Source organism: Salmo salar, chromosome 10 (assembly GCF_965601325.2).
Source record: "Salmo salar chromosome 10, fSalSal1, whole genome shotgun sequence".
NCBI lineage: Eukaryota > Metazoa > Chordata > Actinopteri > Salmoniformes > Salmonidae > Salmo > Salmo salar.
Window position 1 is genome coordinate 125,649,524 of NC_138300.1, and position 26,368 is coordinate 125,675,891.

At 40.9% G+C, this 26,368-nt stretch overlaps 3 protein-coding genes and 1 long non-coding RNA gene across 7 annotated transcripts in view; 2 read left to right on the top strand and 2 right to left on the bottom strand.

Moving 5' to 3' along the window:
* Positions 1 to 10,264: 10,264 nt before the first annotated feature.
* kbtbd4 (kelch repeat and BTB (POZ) domain containing 4) lies at positions 10,265 to 15,544 on the bottom strand. Its single transcript, XM_045688588.2, has 7 exons — positions 15,479 to 15,544; positions 14,775 to 14,955; positions 14,331 to 14,485; positions 14,022 to 14,193; positions 13,655 to 13,796; positions 13,406 to 13,512; positions 10,265 to 13,193 (listed from the first exon to the last, which is right to left on the bottom strand). The coding sequence occupies exons 2-7, from the start codon at positions 14,931 to 14,933 to the stop codon at positions 12,333 to 12,335; spliced, it is 1,596 nt and encodes a 531-aa protein (XP_045544544.1). The 5' UTR covers positions 14,934 to 14,955; positions 15,479 to 15,544; the 3' UTR covers positions 10,265 to 12,332.
* Positions 10,265 to 26,368, bottom strand: part of LOC145858677 (uncharacterized) — a 215,904-nt gene continuing 199,800 nt past the window's right edge. The window contains exon 2 of the long non-coding RNA XR_014379161.1: positions 10,265 to 11,943. This is a non-coding gene — a long non-coding RNA (uncharacterized LOC145858677). The remainder of the gene's footprint in view (positions 11,944 to 26,368) is intronic.
* Positions 15,762 to 18,732, top strand: LOC106561844 (protein FAM180A). Its single transcript, XM_014126109.3, has 3 exons — positions 15,762 to 16,240; positions 16,504 to 16,583; positions 18,218 to 18,732. Exons 1-3 carry the CDS (start codon positions 16,132 to 16,134, stop codon positions 18,569 to 18,571), a joined length of 543 nt encoding a protein of 180 aa, XP_013981584.1. The 5' UTR covers positions 15,762 to 16,131; the 3' UTR covers positions 18,572 to 18,732.
* kif23 (kinesin family member 23) overlaps positions 22,359 to 26,368 on the top strand; it is a 59,686-nt gene continuing 55,676 nt past the window's right edge. For all 4 annotated transcript variants that reach the window (XM_082957481.1, XM_082957483.1, XM_082957482.1 and 1 more), the window contains exons 1-4: positions 22,359 to 22,446; positions 22,651 to 22,717; positions 23,200 to 23,328; positions 24,846 to 24,951. In XM_082957481.1, coding sequence (XP_082813607.1) covers positions 22,433 to 22,446; positions 22,651 to 22,717; positions 23,200 to 23,328; positions 24,846 to 24,951 — 316 coding nt within the window. In that variant the 5' untranslated portion in view covers positions 22,359 to 22,432. The remainder of the gene's footprint in view (positions 22,447 to 22,650; positions 22,718 to 23,199; positions 23,329 to 24,845; positions 24,952 to 26,368) is intronic.

Below are 26,368 nucleotides of genomic sequence, written 5' to 3' on the forward strand. Positions count from 1 at the left end.
GATCTACTGCTCCTTAGACCTGCTTTCAATAAGAATGACAAATCTATAACATATTTCTATGTGAATTTGGTCAGGTCACCCGAAAAGTTACATATTGTAGCTTCAACATGTGTTACAGATATAAACCTTACACTCTCGACACAATCCCTGTCTCTATAATGGATAACTACCTGGAACTATGAGGTGTTCCTGATGGTAAATGGCAGATTGATGTCTTATCAGATGATACAAAATGTACTATCACAAAGAATAGCCAAAGACAGCTGAATGACACAGGGCATGTCCTACAGATGACTTGGCTTGTGGAACAAAACACTTCCGAAGAAACATTTTAAAGAAATAATTATTCACTGTTTAATTTTCTCCATTTCCTAGTCAACACATAAAATGTAATAATAATCTGTTTCAATTTCTGATCTTTCTAACCATACAAATGTTTATATATATATACACACACTGAACAAAAATCTAAAAACACTGGAGTGTACTGCAGTAGGTAGCGTCTGAGCTCTGATTGGATACGGGGCAAAGATGGCTGTTCCAATGTGAAATGCAGACCTAATTTCTGTGACGAGCAGCGACAGGTTGGCCAGCAGCTGACAATCAAAAGGTAGACGCAATTCTAACAAGGCAGATCGATCGTGATGGTGTTACAGTAGCATCCCTCTTCAACGCCACCCAATTCACACGCACAAAGTACACACATGGAAACGCTTAGGCGTGCACACACACACACACACACACAGCAACACAGTAGCTCTTTATTTTCCAAGAATACAAAATACAGCAACAAAACATTCTAAATAAATAACAAAACATTCTAAATAAATAACAAAACATTCTAAATAAATAACAAAACATTCTAAATAACAAAACATTCTAAATAAATAACCAAACATTCTAAATAAATAACAAAACATTCTAAATAACAAAACATTCCAAATAAATAACCAAACATTCTAAATAACAAAACATTCCAAATAAATAACCAAACATTCTAAATAAATAACAAAATCAACGTCGTTACACCGTCGTCGATAAACACTCTTCTAGTTGGCGAGGCAGCGGAAGAGCACCTGCCCACCACATTCAGGGAGCTGGGGTTGATCACCATGGAGACAGGGGGGGGGGGGGGGGGGGGTGTCTGGTGGAGCCAGATGCACACTGGGATATTGTCCTGCTTGGACAACAAATTATTTTCATGGGTCACTTCAATAAGAGGGAGAGAGAGAGTAATGAAAATGTTCTCAAAGTGGCAAGTTGTTACTACGAGCCTACGTCGGATTACTGTCATGTGGAACTGGAATAGCAGAAGAGGTTGAGACAGAAATATAATGTTGAAGATCAACTGCCCATTAAAAAAAAAATAACATAATCTCATTAAGAAAACAGCCTCATCGATATGAGTCAGAAACATTTATTCTGCCAAAATGGACTACAAAGTGTAAATAGGATCATTTTGGTCATAAAGTCAGTCTCATCCAGAACAGAGTTTTGTACCAGAGTACGTCACCAAATAAAGGAAAGTTAAGTTCATTTCAATCCTGCCCACAGCATTCAGAGTGCAGCTGCTAGCGACTCGATTGTAATGTCTGTGGTACATTTGTGTCCGCTTTGGATATCCCTATGGGGCCAGTTAAGGACAGTTAGTAAATTACACAATGTACATGGGACAATGTTAAAATTCCAATAGCTCCAAATTTCAATGACTTAAATACCTCAAATCAACTACACACAAAGTATTCAGACCCCTTGACTTTTTCCACATTTTGTTACGTTACAGCCTTATTCTTAAATGGAATAAATCATTTATCCCCCTCATCAATCTACACACAATAACTACGCAAAAAACAGTTTTTTAGAAGTTTTTGCTAATTTATTTTAAAAAATACTTCAATATCATATTTACATAAGTATTCAGACCCTTTACTCAGTACTTTGTTGAGGCACCTTTGGCAGCGATTACAGCCTCAAGACTTCTTGGGTATGACGCTACAAGCTTGGCAACACCTGTATTTGGGGACCATTAATCAGGATCTCATTCTTCCCTGTAGATCCTCTCAAGCTCTGTCAGGTTGGATGGGGAGCGTTGCTGCACAGCTATTTTCAGGTCTCTCCAGAGATGTTCGATTGGGTTCAAGTCCGGGTTCTGGCTGGGCCACTCAATGACATTCAGAGACGTGTCCTGAAGCCACTCTTGCATTGTCCTGGCTGTGTGCTTAGGGTCGTTGTCCTGTAGGAAGGTGAACCTTCACCCCAGTCTGAGGTCCTGAGCGCTCTGGAGCATGTTTTCATCAATGACCTCTCTGTACTTTAATCCATTCATCTTTCCCTCGATCCTGTCTAGTCTCCCAGTCCCTGCCGCTGAACAACATCCCCACAGCTTGATGCTGCCACCACCATGCTTCACCGTAGGGATGGTGCCAGGTTTCCTCCAGATGTGACGCTTGGCATTCAGGCCAAAGAGTTCAAAATTGGTTGTTTTTCTACAGGTAACAGGTTTAATAAAGGACTGATACAGGTTTAATAAAGGACTGATACAGGTAACAGGTTTAATAAAGGACTGATACAGGTTTAATAAAGGACTGATACAGGTAACAGGTTTAATAAAGGACTGATACAGGTTGCAGGTTTAATAAAGGACTGATACAGGTTTGATAAAGGACTGATACAGGTAACAGGTTTAATAAAGGACTGATACAGGTTTAATAAAGGACTGATACAGGTTTAATAAAGGACTGATACAGGTTTAATAAAGGACTGATACAGGTTTAATAAAGGACTGATACAGGTAACAGGTTTAATAAAGGACTGATACAGGTAACAGGTTTGATAAAGGACTGATACAGGTAACAGGTTTAATAAAGGACTGATACAGGTTTAATAAAGGACTGAAACAGGTTTAATAAAGGACTGATACAGGTTTAATAAAGGACTGATAAAGGTAACAGGTTTAATAAAGGACTGATACAGGTAACAGGTTTAATAAAGGACTGATACAGGTTTAATAAAGGACTGATAAAGGTAACAGGTTTGATAAAGGACTGATAAAGGTTTAATAAAGGACTGATAAAGGTAACAGGTTTAATAAAGGACTGATACAGGTTTAATAAAGGACTGATACAGGTTTAATAAAGGACTGATACAGGTTTAATAAAGGACTGATACAGGTTTAATAAAGGACTGATACAGGTTTAATAAAGGACTGATACAGGTTTAATAAAGGACTGATACAGGTAACAGGTTTAATAAAGGACTGATACAGGTAACAGGTTTAATAAAGGACTGATACAGGTAACAGGTTTAATAAAGGACTGATACAGGTTTAATAAAGGACTGATACAGGTTTAATAAAGGACTGATACAGGTTTAATAAAGGACTGATACAGGTTTAATAAAGGACTGATACAGGTTTAATAAAGGACTGATACAGGTTTAATAAAGGACTGATACAGGTAACAGGTTTAATAAAGGACTGATACAGGTAACAGGTTTAATAAAGGACTGATACAGGTTTAATAAAGGACTGATACAGGTAACAGGTTTAATAAAGGACTGATACAGGTAACAGGTTTAATAAAGGACTGATACAGGTTTAATAAAGGACTGATACAGGTAGGTTTAATAAAGGACTGATACAGGTTTAATAAAGGACTGATACAGGTTTAATAAAGGACTGATAACAGGTAACAGGTTTAATAAAGGACTGATACAGGTAACAGGTTTAATAAAGGACTGATACAGGTTTAATAAAGGACTGATACAGGTTTAATAAAGGACTGATACAGGTAACAGGTTTAATAAAGGACTGATACAGGTTTAATAAAGGACTGATACAGGTTTAATAAAGGACTGATACAGGTAACAGGTTTAATAAAGGACTGATACAGGTTTAATAAAGGACTGATACAGGTAACAGGTTTAATAAAGGACTGATACAGGTTTAATAAAGGACTGATAAAGGTAACAGGTTTAATAAATGACTGATACAGGTAACAGGTTTAATAAAGGACTGATACAGGTTTAATAAAGGACTGATACAGGTAACAGGTTTAATAAAGGACTGAAACAGGTTTAATAAAGGACTGATACAGGTAACAGGTTTAATAAAGGACTGATAAAGGTAACAGGTTTAATAAATGACTGATACAGGTAACAGGTTTAATAAAGGACTGATACAGGTTTAATAAAGGACTGATACAGGTAACAGGTTTAATAAAGGACTGAAACAGGTTTAATAAAGGACTGATAAAGGTAACAGGTTTAATAAAGGACTGATACAGGTTTAATAAAGGACTGATACAGGTTTGATAAAGGACTGATACAGGCAACAGGTTTGATAAAGGGCTGATACAGGTAACAGGTTTAATAAAGGACTGATACAGGTTTAATAAAGGACTGATACAGGTAACAGGTTTAATAAAGGACTGTATACAGGTAACAGGTTTAATAAAGGACTGATACAGGTTTGATAAAGGACTGATACAGGTAACAGGTTTGATAAAGGACTGATACAGGTTTAATAAAGGACTGATACAGGTTTGATAAAGGACTGATACAGGCAACAGGTTTAATAAAGGGACTGATACAGGTAGGACTGATACAGGTAACAGGTTTAATAAAGGACTGATACAGGTTTAATAAAGGACTGATACAGGTAACAGGTTTAATAAAGGACTGATACAGGTAACAGGTTTAATAGAGGACTGATACAGGTTTAATAAAGGACTGATACAGGTTTAATAAAGGACTGATACAGGTTTAATAAAGGACTGATAAAGGTAACAGGTTTGATAAAGGACTGATACAGGTAACAGGTTTAATAAAGGACTGATACAGGTTTAATAAAGGACTGATACAGGTTTAATAAAGGACTGATACAGGTAACAGGTTTAATAAAGGACTGATAGAGGTAACAGGTTTAATAAAAGACTGATACAGGTTTAATAAAGGACTGATACAGGTTTAATAAAGGACTGATACAGGTTTAATAAAGGAATGATACAGGTAACAGGTTTGATAAAGGACTGATACAGGTTTAATAAAGGAATGATACAGGTTTAATAAAGGACTGATACAGGTTTAATAAAGGACTGATACAGGTTTAATAAAGGACTGATACAGGTTTAATAAAGGACTGATACAGGTTTAATAAAGGACTGATACAGGTTTAATAAAGGACTGATACAGGTTTAATAAAGGACTGATACAGGTAACAGGTTTAATAAAGGACTGATACAGGTAACAGGTTTAATAAAGGACTGATACAGGTAACAGGTTTAATAAAGGACTGATACAGGTTTAATAAAGGACTGATACAGGTTTAATAAAGGACTGATACAGGTTTAATAAAGGACTGATACAGGTTTAATAAAGGACTGATACAGGTTTAATAAAGGACTGATACAGGTTTAATAAAGGACTGATACAGGTAACAGGTTTAATAAAGGACTGATACAGGTAACAGGTTTAATAAAGGACTGATACAGGTTTAATAAAGGACTGATACAGGTAACAGGTTTAATAAAGGACTGATACAGGTAACAGGTTTAATAAAGGACTGATACAGGTTTAATAAAGGACTGATACAGGTTTAATAAAGGACTGATACAGGTTTAATAAAGGACTGATACAGGTTTAATAAAGGACTGATACAGGTTTAATAAAGGACTGATAAAGGTAACAGGTTTAATAAAGGACTGATACAGGTAACAGGTTTAATAAAGGAATGATACAGGTTTAATAAAGGACTGTACAGGTTTAATAAAGGACTGATACAGGTAACAGGTTTAATAAAGGACTGATACAGGTTTAATAAAGGACTGATACAGGTTTAATAAAGGACTGATACAGGTTTAATAAAGGACTGAAACAGGTTTAATAAAGGACTGATAAAGGTAACAGGTTTAATAAAGGACTGATAAAGGTAACAGGTTTAATAAAGGACTGATACAGGTTTAATAAAGGACTGATACAGGTTTAATAAAGGACTGATACAGGTTTAATAAAGGACTGATACAGGTTTAATAAAGGACTGAAACAGGTTTAATAAAGGACTGATAAAGGTAACCGGTTTAATAAAGGACTGATACAGGTAACAGGTTTAATAAAGGACTGATACAGGTTTAATAAAGGACTGAAACAGGTTTAATAAAGGACTGATACAGGTTTAATAAAGGACTGATACAGGTTTAATAAAGGACTGATACAGGTTTAATAAAGGACTGATAAAGGTAACAGGTTTAATAAAGGACTGATACAGGTAACAGGTTTAATAAAGGACTGATACAGGTTTAATAAAGGACTGATACAGGTTTGATAAAGGACTGATACAGGTTTAATAAAGGACTGATACAGGTTTAATAAAGGACTGATACAGGTAACAGGTTTAATAAAGGACTGATACAGGTTTAATAAAGGACTGATAAAGGTAACAGGTTTAATAAAGGACTGATACAGGTTTAATAAAGGACTGATACAGGTTTAATAAAGGACTGATACAGGTAACAGGTTTAATAAAGGACTGATACAGGTTTAATAAAGGACTGATACAGGTTTAATAAAGGACTGATACAGGTTTAATAAAGGACTGATACAGGTAACAGGTTTAATAAAGGACTGATACAGGTTTAATAAAGGACTGATACAGGTTTAATAAAGGACTGATACAGGTTTAATAAAGGACTGATACAGGTAACAGGTTTAATAAAGGACTGATACAGGTAACAGGTTTGATAAAGGACTGATACAGGTTTAATAAAGGACTGATACAGGTTTAATAAAGGACTGATACAGGTTTAATAAAGGACTGATACAGGTTTAATAAAGGACTGATACAGGTTTAATAAAGGACTGAAACAGGTTTAATAAAGGACTGATAAAGGTAACAGGTTTAATAAAGGACTGATAAAGGTAACAGGTTTAATAAAGGACTGATACAGGTTTAATAAAGGACTGATACAGGTTTAATAAAGGACTGATAAAGGTAACAGGTTTAATAAAGGACTGATACAGGTTTAATAAAGGACTGATACAGGTTTAATAAAGGACTGATAAAGGTAACAGGTTTAATAAAGGACTGATACACGTTTAATAAAGGACTGATACAGGTTTAATAAAGGACTGATACAGGTTTAATAAAGGACTGATACAGGTTTAATAAAGGACTGATACAGGCAACAGGTTTAATAAAGGACTGATACAGGTTTAATAAAGGACTGATACAGGTTTAATAAAGGACTGATACAGGTTTAATAAAGGACTGATACAGGTTTAATAAAGGACTCATACAGGTTTATAAACTGTCAACATACAATAGAAGTCTACATACTGAGGCAGCTCTCCATAAGATACTGGAACATTCTCCATATCACTGACAACTTCAACAGGGAAGCTGTGATAACACTGAAAAGACATGGGCACGTCATCAATAATGGCACACTAGCTATAGCCTTCAGTTTTGTCTGTAATAGTAGTCAATAGGAGACTGAAAAGATTTGGCATGGGTCCCCAGATTCTCAAAAAAGTTCTACAGCTGCACCATCGAGAGCATTCTGACCGGTTGCATCACCGCCTGGTATGTGCGTACGGCCCAGTACATCACTGGGGCCAAGCTGCCTGTATCCAGGACCTCTATACCAGGCGGTGTTAGAGGAAGGCCCTAAAGACTGGTAAAAGACTCCAGTCATAGACTGTTCTCTCTGCTCCCGCACGGCAAGCGGTACCACTTTAAGCCTACCTACATGTACAAATTACCTCGACTAACCTGTACCCCCCTGTATATAGCCTTGTTATTGTTATTTTATTGTATTACTTTTAGTTTTTTTACTTTAGTTTATTTAGTAAATATTTTCTTAACTCTTTCTTGAATTGCATTAATGGTTAATTAAAATAAGTAAGCATTTCACTGTGAGGTCTACTACACCTGTTGTATTCAGCATTTCACTGTGAGGTCTACTACACCTGTTGTATTCAGCATTTCACTGTGAGGTCTACTATACCTGTTGTATTCAGCATTTCACTGTGAGGTCTACTACACCTGTTGTATTCAGCATTTCACTGTGAGGTCTACTATACCTGTTGTATTCAGCATTTCACTGTGAGGTCGTCTACACCTGTTGTATTCAGCATTTCACTGTGAGGTCTACTACACCTGTTGTATTCAGCATTTCACTGTGAGGTCTACTACACCTGTTGTATTCAGCATTTCACTGTGAGGTCTACTACACCTGTTGTATTCAGCATTTCACTGTGAGGTCTACTACACCTGTTGTATTCAGCATTTCACTGTAAGGTCTACTACACCTGTTGTATTCAGCATTTCACTGTGAGGTCTACTACACCTGTTGTATTCAGTATTTCACTGTGAGGTCTACTACACCTGTTGTATTCAGCATTTCACTGTGAGGTCTACTACACCTGTTGTATTCAGCATTTCACTGTGAGGTCTACTACACCTGTTGTATTCAGCATTTCACTGTGAGGTCTACTACACCTGTTGTATTCAGCATTTCACTGTGAGGTCTACTACACCTGTTGTATTCAGCATTTCACTGTGAGGTCGTCTACACCTGTTGTATTCAGCATTTCACTGTGAGGTCTACTACACCTGTTGTATTCAGCATTTCACTGTGAGGTCTACTACACCTGTTGTATTCAGCATTTCACTGTGAGGTCTACTACACCTGTTGTATTCAGCATTTCACTGTGAGGTCTACTACACCTGTTGTATTCAGCATTTCACTGTAAGGTCTACTACACCTGTTGTATTCAGCATTTCACTGTGAGGTCTACTACACCTGTTGTATTCAGCATTTCACTGTGAGGTCTACTACACCTGTTGTATTCAGCATTTCACTGTAAGGTCTACTACACCTGTTGTATTCAGCATTTCACTGTGAGGTCTACTACACCTGTTGTATTCAGCATTTCACTGTAAGGTCTACTACACCTGTTGTATTCAGCATTTCACTGTGAGGTCTACTACACCTGTTGTATTCAGCATTTCACTGTGAGGTCTACACCTGTTGTATTCAGCATTTCACTGTGAGGTCTACTACACCTGTTGTATTCAGCATTTCACTGTGAGGTCTACTACACCAGTTGTATTCAGCATTTCACTGTGAGGTCTACTACACCTGTTGTATTCAGCATTTCACTGTAAGGTCTACTACACCTGTTGTATTCAGCATTTCACTGTGAGGTCTACTACACCTGTTGTATTCAGCATTTCACTGTGAGGTCTACTACACCTGTTGTATTCAGCATTTCACTGTGAGGTCTACTACACCTGTTGTATTCAGCATTTCACTGTGAGGTCTACTACACCTGTTGTATTCAGCATTTCACTGTGAGGTCTACTACACCTGTTGTATTCAGCATTTCACTGTGAGGTCTACTACACCTGTTGTATTCAGCATTTCACTGTGAGGTCTACTACACCTGTTGTATTCAGCATTTCACTGTGAGGTCTACTACACCTGTTGTATTCAGCAGACTTAAGGAAGCAATTTGTGAGTTTTTTTGTTACTTGACTGTAATGATGCTGAAGGCTTAATGTGCCATTCTAGTTGTTGTTGGTTAGTTACTGCCATCTAGTTCACCCCGGTAGTGAGTTCTCGTGACAATAACATGGTGAACCATTTCTCTGACGTCAAAACACTCAAGAGGCAAAGCACAGGCCCAAAACACAGGCCCAAAGCACAGGCCCAAAACACAGGCCCAAAGCACAGGCCCAAAACACAGGCCCAAAACACAGGCCCAAAGCACAGGCCCAAAACACAGGCCCAAAACACAGGCCCAAAACACAGGCCCAAAGCACAGGCCCAAAGCACAGGCCCAAAACACAGGCCCAAAACACAGGCCCAAAGCACAGGCCCAAAACACAGGCCCAAAACACAGGCCCAAAGCACAGGCCCAAAACACAGGCCCAAAACATTGGGAGACGATAACAAGCTGTTGCATGGTTTGAAAACCAGGCGTTGCTTGCAGGTAATCCTACATGGAACAGAAAACAGCGTGCTTTGTGCTGCAAAAATATCACATATTGAAAAAGATTAGCTGACTAGCCAGATCAACAATTCATGATTTTAAAACTGAGCGCTTCTTCATAATTGACACATTGCTGAATTAACTAGTTCATTTAACTTTGGTTGTCTAAACAGCTGACGAGATCGCTGCATGCCCCAACGATTGAATTTAACATTCATATGGTGAAACATTTTAACATCATTTGTTGAATAAATAAAAAACGTTATACTCACACTTCATGAAGTTGTTATTTAAATCGAGCTAGAAAGTATTATTCTCCCAATGAAATGGCGAATGAGAATGCTGTGATCTCATAACTCTACGCGCATCAAAGATAATCCCAAATGAAGACAGTCAACTCATCTGAAGTCACATTCGCTAACTGTAATACTTCCGACAGGTATAACTTGTTAAGAATTCTTTAAGCACAAATTACACATCCACTTTTTAAAATTCACAACATGTAAATGTTAGGGATGTCTGAACGTTTGCTCACAAATCTTTCTTCATTTGTTCAAATTGTAGTTTTATTTGTGAGCGATGTTGAATATATATTTACAGATCATGGGATGTATTTGTGACATATGCAGGAAAATAATATCTCTGAATTCTCCAATCGTGTGGTTTTATCCCATCAGTTATTGCTGTACATGATTTAAAGCTTTGAGCTGCATCAGTGACCATAAGAAACATTAAGATCAGCTTATGTACTGTAACACCCTACAGAGTATTCAGAAAGTATTCAGACCCCTTGACTTTTTCCATTTTGTTACATTACAACCTTATTCTAAAAAAAAAAAAGTTATTATTTTTTAAACGGGGAAAAAAATTCCCATCAATCTACACACCCAATAATGACAGAGCAAAAAAAAAATTAAGTTTAGACTTTTTTGCAAATTTATTAAAAATAATACAAACGGAAATATCACATTTACATAAGTATTCAGACCCTTCACTCAATATTTTCTCAGCGATTACAGCATCGAGTCTTCTTGGGTATGATGCTACAAGCTTGGCACACCTGTATTTGGGGAGTTTCTCCCATTCTTCTCTGCAGATCCTCTCAAGCTCTGTCAGGTTGGATGGGGAGCGTCGCTGCACAGCTATTTTCAGGTCTCTCCAAAGATGTTAGATCTGGTTCAAGTCCGGGTTCTGGCTGGGCCACTCCAGGACATTCAGAGACTTGTCCCGAAGCCACTCCTGTGTTGTCTTGGCTGCATGCTTAGGGTCGTTGTCCTGTTGGAAGGTGAACCTTCGCTCCAGTCTGAGGTCCTGAGCGCTCTGGAGCAGGTTTTCATCAAGGATCTCTCTGTACTTTGCTCCATTCATCTTTCCCTCAATCCTGACTAGTCTCCCAGTCCCTGCCTCTGAAAAACATCCCCACAGCACGATGCTGCCACCACCATGCTTCACCGTAGAGATGGTGCCAGGTTTCCTCCAGACGTGACTCTTGGCATTCAGGCCAAATAGTTCAGTCTTGGTTTCATCAGACCAGAGAATCTTGTTTCTCATGGTCTGAGAGTCTTTAGGTGCTTTTTGGTCAAACTCCAAGCGGGCTGTCATGTGCCTTTTACTGAGGAGTGGCTTCCGTCTGGTCACTCTACCATAAAGGCCTGATTGGTGGAGTGCTGCGGAGATGGTTGTCCTTCTGGAAGGTTCTCTCATCTCCACAGAGGAACCATCAGGTTCTTGGTCAACTCCCTGACCAAGGCCCTTCTCCCACGATTGCTCAGTTTGGCTGGGCGGCCAGCTCTAGGAAGAGTCTTGGTGGTTCCAAACTTCTTCCATTTAAGAATGATGGAGGCCACTGTGTTCTTGGGGACCTTCAATGCTGCAGAAATGTTTCAGTACCCTTCCCCAGATCTGTAGCTTGACACAATCCTGTCTCTGAGCTCTACGGACAATTCCTTCGCCCTCATGACTTTGGTTTTTGCTCTGACATGCACTGTCAACTGTGGGACCTTATATAGACAGGTCTGTTCTTTTCCAAATCATGTCCAATCAATGGAATTTACCACAGGTGGACTCCAATCAAGTTGTAGAAACATCTCAAAGATAATCAATGGAAACAGGATGCACCTGATCTCAATTTTGAGTCTCATAGCGAAGGGTCTTATATAAATAAGATATTTCTGGGGCGGGGGTTTTCTATAAATTTGCAAAAACATCTAAAAACCTGCTTTTGCGTTGTCATTATGGGGTATAGTGTGTAGATTGAGAGAATAAGGCTGTAACGTAACAAAATGTGGTCAACATAAAGGGGTCTGAATATTTTATATTCCTCACCTTAGTGAGTTTAAAGTTTAAGCCAGGACAAACTGCCAGTTGGTCAGCAGAATCTTAATCCCCTTGATAACAGTCACGGCCGACGTCGCCGGGTTAAACTTCAACGTGTGAGCGTCTCCTTTCGTACACCTCTCTCTGAAGACGTAGATGGAACCGTTACAGCTGGCCACCTTCCAGAAGGACGGCACGCAGCTCCAGACCTCGGGGAAGCGGAGCCTGGTGAAGCTCTCCAACAGCGGGTTGTAACACACCAGCGAGTCGCCCTCCGCTACGATGAACAGCAGATCCATGTGGGCGGCGGCGTGCATCACCCCCGCCAACGGCAGAACGTAAGGTTTCAACTGGCACTTCTGAGTCTGCGTGTCGAAGCACTGGATGAGTCGTGACGGCTTGGTGAAGAAGTCCATGTCGTTCTCTTCCCCCCCTAGTATGTAGATGGTTCCTCCCAGGTTAACTCCCGCCGCCCCGGACACGGCCGTATCCAGCTGGCTAGACTCCGTCCACACGTTGTCCTTCACAGTGTAGTAAATGACAGCGTTGGACAGGGTGTCCTGGAGCGTCTTACCACCCAGACTATAGACGGCGTCCTGGAGCGAGACCGAGACCATGGTGTGGCTGAGACGATCTCGTGGCAGCGGTGCACAGCGTTCCCAGTCCATGGTCTGCATGTTACACTTCCACATGCGGCGAGGGATGGACCCCCCTACCACGTAGAGGTCAGGGCCGTGTTTACAGGCTGCTGTGATCTGGTGACACAGGCTGTTCTGGCCGCTGACGCTGATGGCATCGTCCTCGTCACAGTGCAGGGAAATGGCCAGGGAATGGGTCCTCGTCTCCTCCTTACCTATCAGGTAGATGTGCACCTTCTCACCAATCTCCTGCAAAGACACAGTGAGGGAATCAATAGTCACTACGTGGATAACTAGAATGATATATTCTAAAACTGTAGGGGGGAAAAAACATTTGTATAGGTGAACATGTTTTAACTATAACCTCTGTAAAACATCGAGAGAAAAAAACTACCCGTCTGATAAAAATATTAAAGAGACCTTGCAGTGGAGTTTAGGGTTGTAGAATGAGAACACTGTACCTTGAGGTTCTCCTGGAGAACAGTGGAGAACTCTTCTCTCTCCACCTTGTTGTGGTTGATCCAGGACTGGATGGCTACCTTGGGGTTCTGAGAGGTTGGAACACCATCTGGAGAACGGCAACACGGTAAGGGCTTGACAAAATGGCCGCAGTGGCATTACCCAACTGGGTAAATAAATATGGTGGTGGGGTAAGTTTCCCCCCCCCCCATTACTATGTAAATCAAATCAAGCAAGAAATCAATCATTACCTTTGATAATGTCCATGAGGAGACACAGTGGCAGGTTGAGGAACTCATCGGTCTGTTGAAGTTGGACCAGGTGGATTTTAGCACAATGTTTGGCTGCAGTATACAACTCCTGGTCACTGTGTCTGTCTGCTAGCCACATCACCTACAGAAGGAAGAAGTGAATTCAAACTGACAGTAATTCAAAAAGCACAAAGACGGTCAGATTGACAGCAGCTACACACAGATCCAGTACCTTCACTAATACAATTCACATTTCTATCCGAGTCCTTCCTATTTACAAAAGGGAACACACATTTGCTCATTACTTCAGACACCAATGATTGGCTGTATCACGTCCGGGAAATAGAAACCCAGCCAATCAGCTCACCTGTAGGCAATTCTTGACATCTACGGTGCGTGACAGGAAGCGGGAGCATTCTTCAAACAGAGCAGTCAGCTGGTACATGTCAGCCATCTCATAGGTGTCCTGCAGCTCCTCCACGGTCAGCTTCACCGTCCCGTGGTAGATGTAGTCTACCAGCAGCTGGAAGACTGATGCGCTGAATAAAATACAAAATAGACTTTATTGTCCCAATTGGTGAGAAACAGCTCATTGAGCAGTTTATGGGTCAAGTGCCATGTGCAAGGGCACAACGGCAGGTGATGGTACCAGGGATTAGAGACCAGCAAACCCTACCTGACATCCTTCAGTTGGATGCTACGGGTGTGAGCCTCTCTCAGGTCGGACGTGAACATGGATCTAAAGAAGCTGCTCTGGGCTGACAGTACCAGGCGGTGCAGGTTAAAATCCCTCCCGTCCACCTTCACCGTCACGTCAGCAAACAGGCCGTCCTGAAGACACAGGGATATAAGATGGAGGAAGCGTCAATGTCATTATTCCCTCCCAAAACTAATGCTGCACTGGGGGAGACAGACTTCAAATGAATGGAGTGTATATGATTCCTTGGTCCTTTCTCAATTCATCTTTCCTTGATTTCTCGCATCCTCTCTCCTTGCCTCTTCTTCAAACCCCATTGGAGATGAAGGGCCTGAGGGGAGGGAACCTTCACCTCTAATAAGGTTGAGGAAACGAGGAGATAGGATGCGAGGAATCAGAGAAAGTTGAATTGAGATTTCTTACCTGCAGACATAGGTCCATGATGCTCTGCACCACGCGGCTGGAGTGAGAGCGGTCTGTAAAGGTGTAACCTAGGAAGTAGTTCTCCTCTGCCACCAAGGAGCCCGCTCCTACTCTCTGTCCCCCGAACCTGGCCCTGTCCCCGGCCTCACTGGACTCCATCTCACCAGCTAGCAGGGTTAGGCTACATGAGGAACCATCGAGAAACACAACAGTTAGTGTGTATCGTTAGAAACACTGCCGGTTAAGACACACAAAAAAAATAAAAAAATAAAAGCAGACTATAGACTTTGAGAATCTGCAGAGATTTAAAACATGCTGGTTCGTGTTTCTATGCGAACTGAAGTCACACTGGTTTTAACTGGACTAACGTTATGTATTATTTTAACAAAATACCCCCACTGGTTTTAACTGGACTAACGTTATGTATTATTTTAACAAAATACCCCCACTGGTTTTAACTGGACTAACGTTATGTATTATTTTTGGTTTATGAAACCTGAAAAATAGATAATCCTCATTCATTGACTGTCAGTAAAAGTGAGTTAGTGTAGCTAGCTAGCTAGCTAAGCAACCAAACGGTACAAATCCTTACAGCGCCTCTATTCTGACACCAATCACACCGTGTTGTTTAACTAACAGTTTAAATCACTATCACATTATGGTTTAACATATCATTTATTGGCTAGTAAATCATTTCAGCCTACCTTTCCTCCACTATCTGATTCTATTTCATCACACGGAAGACGGCGGAATATTGAGCGGAAGTAAACAAACCTTTTTCTGGCCAGCTGGTGCTGGTGCCAGCGGTAGGTGCTGCCACCGTGTGGTGGAGATATGTTACAACAGTCTACTACATTTTTATGTGTGTGTGTGTGTGTGTGTGTGTGTGTGTGTGTGTGTGTGTGTGTGTGTGTGTGTGTGTGTGTGTGTGTGTGTGTGTGTGTGTGTGTGTGTGTGTGTGTTGTGTGTGTGTTGTGTGTGTGTGTGTGTGTGTGTGTAAATCACAGGTCTCCAATCCTGGTCCTGGGGCACACAGGGGAAATACCATACTTTGTTTATTAACTACTACACAGTCAGTCATAGGTTTAGTGATGACCGTAGTTGAATAGTTGAATCGGCTGTGTAGGTCTACTAACTTTGATGGATTATAAGCCTCCACACCCAGTCGGCCCCTTTGGGACCAGGACGGAGCAATACTCGTAGTGCTGTAAACTTATGAGCCAACTGGCCCTCATGCCTTTTTTCCTAGGTGGAGGAATGCATGGCATTCTAGCCTAGACTCGTGGCTATCGGACTGAGTTTTTTTTATTTTTTTATTGAAGAGTAGCAAAGGATAGAGGGAGACAGTGAAATAATCATGCAATCAGAGTTATACAGTCATAAAAGAGAGACAGGGGCAAAACTCCGAATAAGAGTTCTCATATGGGTCATCGTCGCGACTTTGGGGTGTCAAGATCTTTTAGAAGGTGAGTTATAATTGTTTTTAAAACGAACTTGGAATGAAAGATATGTTGTGTTTTGAATGCAATGCATTCATAAATTGATAGAAAAGAGTAGATGAAGTCATTAAAGTTTCATTGGATTGAATATTAAGATTTACATTCACATGTAATTGAATACCACAACAGGATCTTAAGTGGAAGTTGAGTTAAATTAAATCTTATGTTTCTCAGAGTGACATTATTCATTTTTATCATGAAAATACCAACTTTCTCTCTCTATCTCTCAGATGTGTCCGGTGCCATACACGGCGGTCTTCCTTCCCAGGGCTTGGGCCAATCCATCAGCGATGCAAACCTGATGTTTGAGGTTGGAGTTACACTTCTATTAGCCTGGTCCCAGATCAGTTAATGCGGTCTTGTTGACAATTACCATCAAAGTCAGCAAGAAAACACAAAAGATCTGACACCAGGCTACATGTACATGAACTGTATTTTCTCTTGAGTAGTTTCTGTTTTGCCCCACCATCTGTTTCCTGAACTTCTTTCTTGTAGATATGTTATTACACTACATGACCAAAAGTATGTGGACACCTCCTCGTCGAACATCTCATTCCAGAATCATGGGCATTAATATGGAGTTGGTCCCCCCCTTTGCTGTTATAACAGCCTCCACTCTTCTGGGAAGGCTTTCCACTAGATGTTGGAACATTGCTACGGGGACTTGCTTCCATTCAGCCACAAGAGTATTAGTGAGGTCGGGCACTGATGTTGGGTGATTAGGCCTGGCTCGCAGTCGACGTTCCAATTCATCCCAAAGGTGTTCAGTGGGGTTGAGGTCAGGGCTCTGCGCAGGCCAGTCAAGTTCTTCCACACCGATCTCGACAAACCATTTTTGTATGGACCTCGCTTTGTGCACGGGGGCGTTGTCATGCTGAAACAGGAAAGGGCTTCCCCAAACTGTTGCCACAAAGTCGGAAGCACAGAACCGTCTAGAATGTAACTAACTATATGCTGTAGAGTTAAGATTTCCCTTCACTGGAACTAAGGGGCCCAAACCATGAAAAACAGCCCCAGACCATTATTCCTCATCCACCAAACTTTACTGTTGGCACTATGCGGGCCGGCAGGTAGCCTAGTGGTCAGAGCGTTGGACTAGTAACTGAAAGGTTGCAAGATCGAATCACCGAGCTGACAAAGTACAAAATCTGTCATTCTGCCCCTGAACAAGGCAGTTAACCCACTGTTCCTAGGCTGTCATTGAAATTAAAATGTGTTCTTAACTGACTTGTCTAGTTAAATAAAAATGAGTGTTCCCCTGGCATCCACCAAACCCAGATTCGTCCATTGGACTGCCAGATGGTGAAGCGTGATTCATTACTCCAGGGAATGTGTTTCCAATGGTGGTGAGCTTTACACCACTACTGCCGACGATTGGTGATCTTAGGCTTGTGTGCGGCTGCTCGGCCATGGAAACCCATTTCATGAAGCTCCCGACGAACAGTTATTGTGCTGACGTTACTTCCAGAGGCAGTTTGGAACTTGGTAGTGAGTGTTGCAAGGACAGATGCTTTTTACACACATTTTTATGTACTACACGCTTCAGTACTCAGCATTCCCGTTGTGTGAGTTTGTGTGGCCTACCATTTCATGGCTGAGCCGTTGTTGCTCCTAGACGTTTCCACTTCACAATAACAACACTTACAGTTGACCAGGGCAGCTCTAGCAGGGCCAGAAATTTGGCAAACTGACTTGTTGGAAAGGTGGCATCCTATGACGGTGCCACATTGAAAGTCACTGAAGTCTTCAGTAAGGGCCATTTTACTACCTTGAGGTTCTACCAATGTTTGTCTATGGAGATTGCATGGCTGTGTGCTCGATTTTATACACCTGTCAGCAACGGATGTGGCTGAGAAAGTCGAATCCACTAATTTCAAGGGGTGTCCACATACTTTTGTATATATAGAGTATCTACCCACATTTGATTCTTACCTCTCCATACAGTTCTTGTTGGGTGGAGTAGAGATCGACAAAGACAACAACATCATCTTGCTGGACATGGAGATGGCATCTATGAGGCAGGGACGAGCTTTCCTGGCTCACATCAACGACAACATCCCCAAGACGTTCTCTTCTATGGAGCAGATGGTGAAGGACCTAGAGGACAAGAGAGGGCCTCTCCCTCTCTCCCAACCCCGCTTTGAGAGCCTCATCCTGGGCATGGTCTACTCTGCTCACCAGGTCAAGCTCCAGGAGAGAGAGAAGGACCAGGAGAAATGGGGAGAGGTGCTGATACGGCTGGCTAATATTACAGTCAACGAGCTACGTAGACAGGAGACCATCACAATATTCCCTTAGATTAGGATACAATGTTCATTAGCCTGGTCCCAAGCTTGTAATTATCTTTTTTAATACAGTATACAAAAGGATATATACAGTACCAGTCAAAAGTTTGGACACACCCACTCATTCAAGGGTTTTTCTTAATTTTTTTACTATTTTCTACATTGTAGAATAGTAGTGAAGACATCAACACTATGAAATAACACATCATGTAATAACCCAAAAAAGTGTTAAACAAATCAAAATATATTTGAAATTCTTCAAAGTAGCCACTGTTTGCCTTGATGACAGCTCTGCACACTCTTGGAATTCTCTCAACCAGCTTCATGAAGTAGTCACCTGGAATGCATTTTAATTAACAGGTGTGCCTTGTTAAAAGTACATTAGTGGAATTTATTTCCTTTTTAATGCGTTTCAGCCAATCAGTTGTGTTGTGACAAGGTAGTGGTGGTATAAAGAAGAGCCCTATTTGGTAAAAGACCAAGTCCATGTTATGGTAAGAACAGCTCAAATAAGCAAAGAGAAACGACAGTCCATCATTACTTTAAGACATGAAGGTCAGTCAATACAGAACATTTCAAGAAATGGGAAAGTTTCTTCAAATGCAGTCGCAAAAAACCATCAAGCGCTACGATGAAACTGGCTCTCATGAGGACCGCCACAGGAAAGGAAGACCCAGAGTTACCTCTGCTGCAGAGTACAAGTTCAATAGAGTTAACTGCACCTCAGATTGCAGCCCAAATAAATGCTTCACAGAGCTCAAGTAACAGACACATCTCAACATCAACTGTTCAGAGGAGACTGTGTGAATCAGGTCTTTATGGCCGAGTTGCTGCAAAGAAACCACTACTAAAGGACACCAATAAGAAGAAGAGACTTGCTTGGGCCAAGAAACATGAGCAATGGACATTAGACCAGTGGAAGTCTGACCTTTGGTTTGAGTCCAAATTTGAGATTTTTGGTTCCAACCGCTGTCTTTGTGAGACGCAGAGCAGTTGAATGGATGATCTCCGCATGTGCAGTTTCCACCGTGAAGCATGGAGGAGGAGGTGTGATGGTGTGGGGGTGCTTTGCTGGTGACCCTGTCCGTGATTTATTTAGAATTCAAGCCATCCCATCTGTGTTGTACTTAGTGGGACTATCATTTGTTTTTTAACAGGATAATGACCCAAAACACACCTCCAGGCTGTGTAAGGGCTATCTGACCAAGAAGGAGAGGGAATGAGTGCTGCATGAGATGACCTGGCCTCCACAATCACCCAACCTCAACCCAATTGAGATGGTTTGGGATGAGTTGGACCGCAGAGTGAAGGAAAAGCAGGCAACAAGTGCTCAGCATATGTGGGAACTCCTTCAAGACTGTTGGAAAAGCATTCCAGGTGACTACCTCATGAAGCTGGTTGAATGCCAAGAGTGTGCAAAGCTGTCATCAAGGCAAAGGGTGGCTACTTTGAAGAATATAAAAAATAAAAAGATTTTCATTTGATCAACACTTTTTTGGTTACTACATGATTCCATATGTGTTATTTCATAGTGTTGATGTCTTCACTATTATTCTACGATGTAGAAAATAGTAAAAAATAAAGAAAAACCTTTGAATGAGTAGGCGTGTCCAAACTTTTGGCTAGTACTGTATCTATTTGTTTAAACAAATTATCATCCTGTCACGTCCTGACCATAGAAAGCTTTTATTTTCTATGGTAGAGTAGGTCAGGGCGTGACTGGGGGGCTAGTCTAGTTTATTATTTCTATGTGGGGTTCTAGGTTTGTTTTTCTAAGTTGGTGATTGTGTATGATTCCCAATTAGAGGCAGCTGGTAATCGTTGTCTCTAATTGGGGATCATTCTTAAGTAGCTTGTTTTCCACTTGTGGGTTATGGGATATTATTTATGTTTAGTTGCCTGTTAGCACTGCATTGTCGTCATGGTTCCTTTCTTTGTTTTGTCTTTGCTTAAGTTTCACTATTAATAAATTATGTGGAACGCTACTCACGCTGCGTTTTGGTCCGATCATTCCAACGAACGTGACACATCAGCAACAGAAACAAAACACCTGAAACACAATCCAATACTTTGAAATACTGTGAAACATTGATCAACACTGTAAGACTTATTTCAAACATTTGTGGATTTCTATTTCTATGTTTGATGTCAATCATGATTGTCCATGTTTATATCCATTCCAGCATTTGCTTTGGTTGTCAATGGAAATGTTCAATAAAAAAACATGGTTCAAACAACTAAAATATAATAATTCATATCAAATCAAACTTTATTGATCACATGCGCTGAATACAACAGGTGTAGACCTTACCGTGAAATGCTTACTTAGAAGCCCTTAACCAACAGTGCAGTTCAAGAAGAGTTTAAAAAAAAAAATACCAAATAAACTAAAGTAAAACATAATAAAAATTAATACAATAACGAGGCTATATACCGAGTCAGTGTGTGGGGGTACAGGTTAGAGGTCATTTGTACAAGTAGAAGGGGTGAAGTGACTATGCGTAGATAATAAATAGAGAGTAGCAGCAGTGTACAAAACAAATGTGGGGTGGTTTCATGTAATAGCCCGGTGGCCCTTTTGATTAATTGTTCAGCAGTCTTATGGCTTAGGGGAAGAAGCTGTTAAGGAGCCTTTTGGTCCTTGACTTGGCGCTCCGGTACCGCTTGCCGTGCGGTAGCAGAGAAAACAGTCTATGACTAGGGTGACTGGAGTCTCTGACAATTGTATGGCCTTCCTCTGACACCGCCTGGTATAGAGGTCCTGGATGGCAGGAAGCTTGGCCCCAGTGATGTACTGGGTCGTATGCACTACCCTCTGTAGCGCCTTACGGTCAGATGCTGAGCAGTTGCCATACCAGGCGGTGATGCAACCGGTCAGGATGCTCTCGATGATGCAGCTGTAGAACTTTTTGAGAATCTGGGGACCCATGACAAATCTTTTCAGTCTCCTGAGGGGGAAAATGTTTAGTTGTGCCCTCTTCAAGACTGTCTTGGTGTGTTTGGACCATGATAGTTTGTTGGTGATGTGGACACTACAGCCCCGTTGATGTTAATGGGGGCCTGTTCGGTCCTCCTTTAGTCCTGTAGTCCACGATCAGCTCCATTGTCTCGCTCACATTGAGGGAGAGGTTGTTGTCCTGGCACCACATTGCCAGTTTTCTGACCTCCTCCCTTTTGGCTGTCTCATCGTTGTCGGTGATGTGTGTAGTGAAGTAAAAGTTGTCAATAATATAAATAGTAAAATAAAGTACAGATACCGAGAAAAACTACTTAAGTAATACTTTAAAGTTTTTTTACTTAAGTACTTTACACCACTGACAATTAAGACTTTTCCAATTAATTTGTGACTAATGAAATGGGCTCATCTCAACACAAATACAAACATACACACTTTTTTGCTAACTATCACTTTAATTCAGGAACAAATTTGGAATCAACAACACGGATCAGACATAGTTTATTAAACTCACATTTACTGCAGCTAGATGTTTGCACAAGAACAAACGACAACGGTAGGGGGCAAGGGCAGACAGCCAGGCTGGCTATGTAATGCATGTTCTTCAAATGACTTGAAAATACATTACTAGTGCAAGTCGATGCACGAGTTCAACATATTTCTTAAACTCCTTGTTCTTCGTTTTTATTGCAATTCCCATACATACGCCACACGTGTTTTATAACTTGTCTGTGAGTTACAGCTTCTACCCAGTAGGCGGAAGTGTTGTATAAAGTTCCGGAAATAGTTGGGAGGAACTTCCGTTGGAACAGTCTCCTCTGATTGGTTAAATTTAAACTGTTTTGTCCGCGAGGTGAGTGGAGGGAACGTTCGAACTGGAGGACGAGTCGAAAGAAAATCAAACGATAACAATTCACGATGTTACGACCTACGTGAGTAGAAATGTTACGATTTCAATTAATAACAAAAAATGTATTATTAAAGTTATTTGCAAATAACCATTTACTTTAGACATATATTTTCGTAATCTAACTTCGTAAATGTGTCGTTAGCTAGGCTAACGCTAGCCAACTAAGGCTAAATTAGCTAGTCGCTAACTTGGTTACCTGTTGTTGGTTTTTCATTTGGTTGCTCAGGAAACCTAAAACTCCTCGTAGACCTGCTCCCAAGAAGACATCCGGCAACCAGAAAGATCCAGTTGGTGTAAGTAAAAGACAGAACATCCCTCGCTAACTAGTCAGCACATTTTGAAAAAATGTATCTGCCTCTTGAGTTGATTACTTTGATCGGGTTCATGATTTCCACAATTCTGGGGTTGGGGTCCTGGTCGAGCTTCATCACATTAAAATTGTGTCCATGGAATTAATCTAATTAGTTAATTGGCTAGCTATATGATCCAGCCACCTTAAGCCAATGAAAACCATGTCTGTAAGTGTTTGATAAAGTGTGTCCCAAATTCCCTACGTAGTACACTCCTTTTGACCAGAGCCCTATGTTCCCTGGTGAAAATTAGTGTACTATATAGGTAAAAATTAGTGCACTAAATAGGAAATATGTTGCTATTTGGAAGTTAGACTTTATGCACTACTAGAGAAAGAGTTGGGGGACCTCGGGCCACTCCTACAGGACTACTCTGAGGAACATTGTTTTAGCTGTAGTTATTGTTTTGGTGCTGTCTCTCTCAGGTTTACTGTCGTGTGAGACCTCTTGGAGTGGAGGATGAGGAGTGTTGTATTGAGGTGATCAGCAACACCACCATACAGCTACACGCTCCCGACGGACTCAAAGCCAACAGGAATGGCGAGTTCAAGGAGGTATGTATGTCTGTCTGTCTGTCTGAAACCTCTGTGTGACATGTAATTGTGTAACCTTAGCTATTTCCTCCGCTGCTGCTGAAGAAGAAACTGAAACGCATGAGTTGACAGACACCCTAAGGAGGAGTGCTGATTAACCCTTTACACCCCGTACCCATATACGGGTTGTACATGGCATATTTGGGCACTGATTAATGCTTAAATTGGAATGCAGTGGCTGTACAGTAAAATGCTATACATGATGACAGAGCTCTGGTTCTGCGCTTCAGGTCGCTGTCACTTTAATAATGTTTACATGCTGCTTTACTCATCTCATATGTATATACTGTATTCTATTCTACTGTATTTTAGTCAATGCCACTCTAACATTGCTCGTCCAAATATTCATATATTTCTTAATTCCATTTTACTTCTAGATGTGTGTGAATTGTTAGATTTTACTGCACTGTTGGAGCTAGGAACACAAGCATTTCACTACACCCGCAATAACATCTACTACAAATGTGTATGTGACAGAATAATTAGATTTTGTATGTGTTTTGTCTGACAGCTGTCCCATCCCTCGGCTAATTTGGCAACTTTTGCAAAAAGAAAAAAAGGTTTTCTGAGGGAAATGCTGGGAAATGAATAGGACTTTATGTATTTTGAAAGATGAGACGTTGAGGAATATACTAAATACTGCTTTGATGTCAAACGGTCGCCGCGGTCCACACACTGAAGGACTCCTTTCTATGCACACCGCAATTATCGCTTTCCCTGAATTGCTTTGTGAAAGACGACACTGTAAGATCATATTTCATCATTTAGCTAGCCATATTGGCTATATAATAAGCTTTCAAATGATGCCCAGATTGCATTTTTATAATGGACCGTTTTTAAATTGTGTAAAAACAAATTGTTTAAATGGTGATGGTGGAGGTAAACACAACTACAAGTTTTCTGTTTCCTCACCGGCACGGCTAGGAGAGAGAAGTTGAAGACTCTTCTTTGAGTCATAAAGGTGCATCGAAATGACTTAGGAACTGTGCACACTAACCAGGTACTACCATGGTTATGCATTTCAATGATCAACAACCAACTTGAAGATTTTTGCACACCTGGATTGCATATATTGTACAATCCAAGTGTGCAAAGCTCTTTGAGATTTACCCAGAAAGACTCACTGCTCTAATCGCTGCCAAAGGTGATTCAAGCATGTATTGACTCAGGTGTGTGAATACTTATGAAAATTAGATTTCTGTATTTAATTTTCAATGTATTTGCAAATTTTTCTCAAAACATGTTTCACTTTGTCATCATGGAGTTTTGTGTGGAAAAAATTATATATATTTAGTCCAGTATGAATTCAGGCTGTAACACAACAAAATATGGAATAAGTCAAGGGGTTTGAATACTTTCTGCAGACATACCCTGTTTTTCATGTCTGTCATTAAAGCTAAACATGGTGCTGTATGTGTAGTAGGAGCAGACAGAAGACCATAGAGATTTGGGCTAACAGCCACTTTTTGCTTTGACAGACGCAGTACTCCTTCAAGAAGGTGTTCTGCATTAAGACGTCCCAGATGGAATTGTTTCAGGATGTTGCCAAGCCCCTCGTCGATGACCTCATTCACAGTAAAAATGGTAAGGGGGGGGAAAAAACCGCTTCATAAATCCCTTTCATCTTCTGTTCTGTTGCCAACAGCTGGTCATCTGTGATCAGCTGCTGTTTGACAGGAAGATTAACAGGCCCCTGTAGTTTTATACACTGGAATGTTATAACAAGGTCAGGGGTCAATAAAACCAATGGGTACATTCAAGTGTGTCTGTATCCATCTCTCTTTCCTGACTTGTACCCTGTATTGGTATGTTTTTAATGGAGGTCAACTGCATACACGAGATCTAGACGGGTTGCTTAGCAACAAAACCTATGCATGCTCAACTATGGTAAAAAAAAAACTGGGTTGGCTGAGATTGTTGACAACATGTGAACTATAATTTGTCTCCAATGTTTTATTGAAAAGGAATACATTTGCGCAATGAGCACTTGTCTCAATACATCGTTATAGTTGTTGGTTACCTAGATGGCTAATTTTAGCCATAATTAGCATGGACATGACATCAGTCAACACCTCAAAACAAGACATGGTATCAACAATGAGATGAAATGAGCCGCCCTAGGATTCGCAACATGGCAGCTTGTTGTCATTGTTGCTAGCTGTCTGACCATCCAGAACCATCCAGAACCACAACAACACATGGCAGCTTGTTGTCATTGTTGCTAGCTGTCTGACCATCCAGAACCATAACAACACATGGCAGCTTGTTGTCATTGTTGCTAGCTGTCTGACCATCCAGAACCATCCAGAACCACAACAACACATGGCAGCTTGTTGTCATTGTTGCTAGCTGTCTGACCATCCAGAACCACAACAACACATGGCAGCTTGTTGTCATTGTTGCTAGCTGTCTGACCATCCAGAACCATCCAGAACCACAACAACACATGGCAGCTTGTTGTCATTGTTGCTAGCTGTCTGACCATCCAGAACCACAACAACACATGGCAGCTTGTTGTCATTGTTGCTAGCTGTCTGACCATCCAGAACCATAACAACACATGGCAGCTTGTTGTCATTGTTGCTAGCTGTCTGACTATCCAGAACCATCCAGAACCACAACAACACATGGCAGCTTGTTGTCATTGTTGCTAGCTGTCTGACCATCCAGAACCATCCAGAACCACAACAACACATGGCAGCTTGTTGTCATTGTTGCTAGCTGTCTGGCCATCCAGAACCACAACAACACATGGCAGCTTGTTGTCATTGTTGCTAGCTGTCTGACCATCCGCCCCCCGGCAGCGGCAGGCAGCGCGACCTCCGAACCAACACACATGGCAGCTTGTTGTCATTGTTGCTAGCTGTCTGACTATCCAGAACCATCCAGAACCACAACAACACATGGCAGCTTGTTGTCATTGTTGCTAGCTGTCTGACCATCCAGAACCATCCAGAACCACAACAACACATGGCAGCTTGTTGTCATTGTTGCTAGCTGT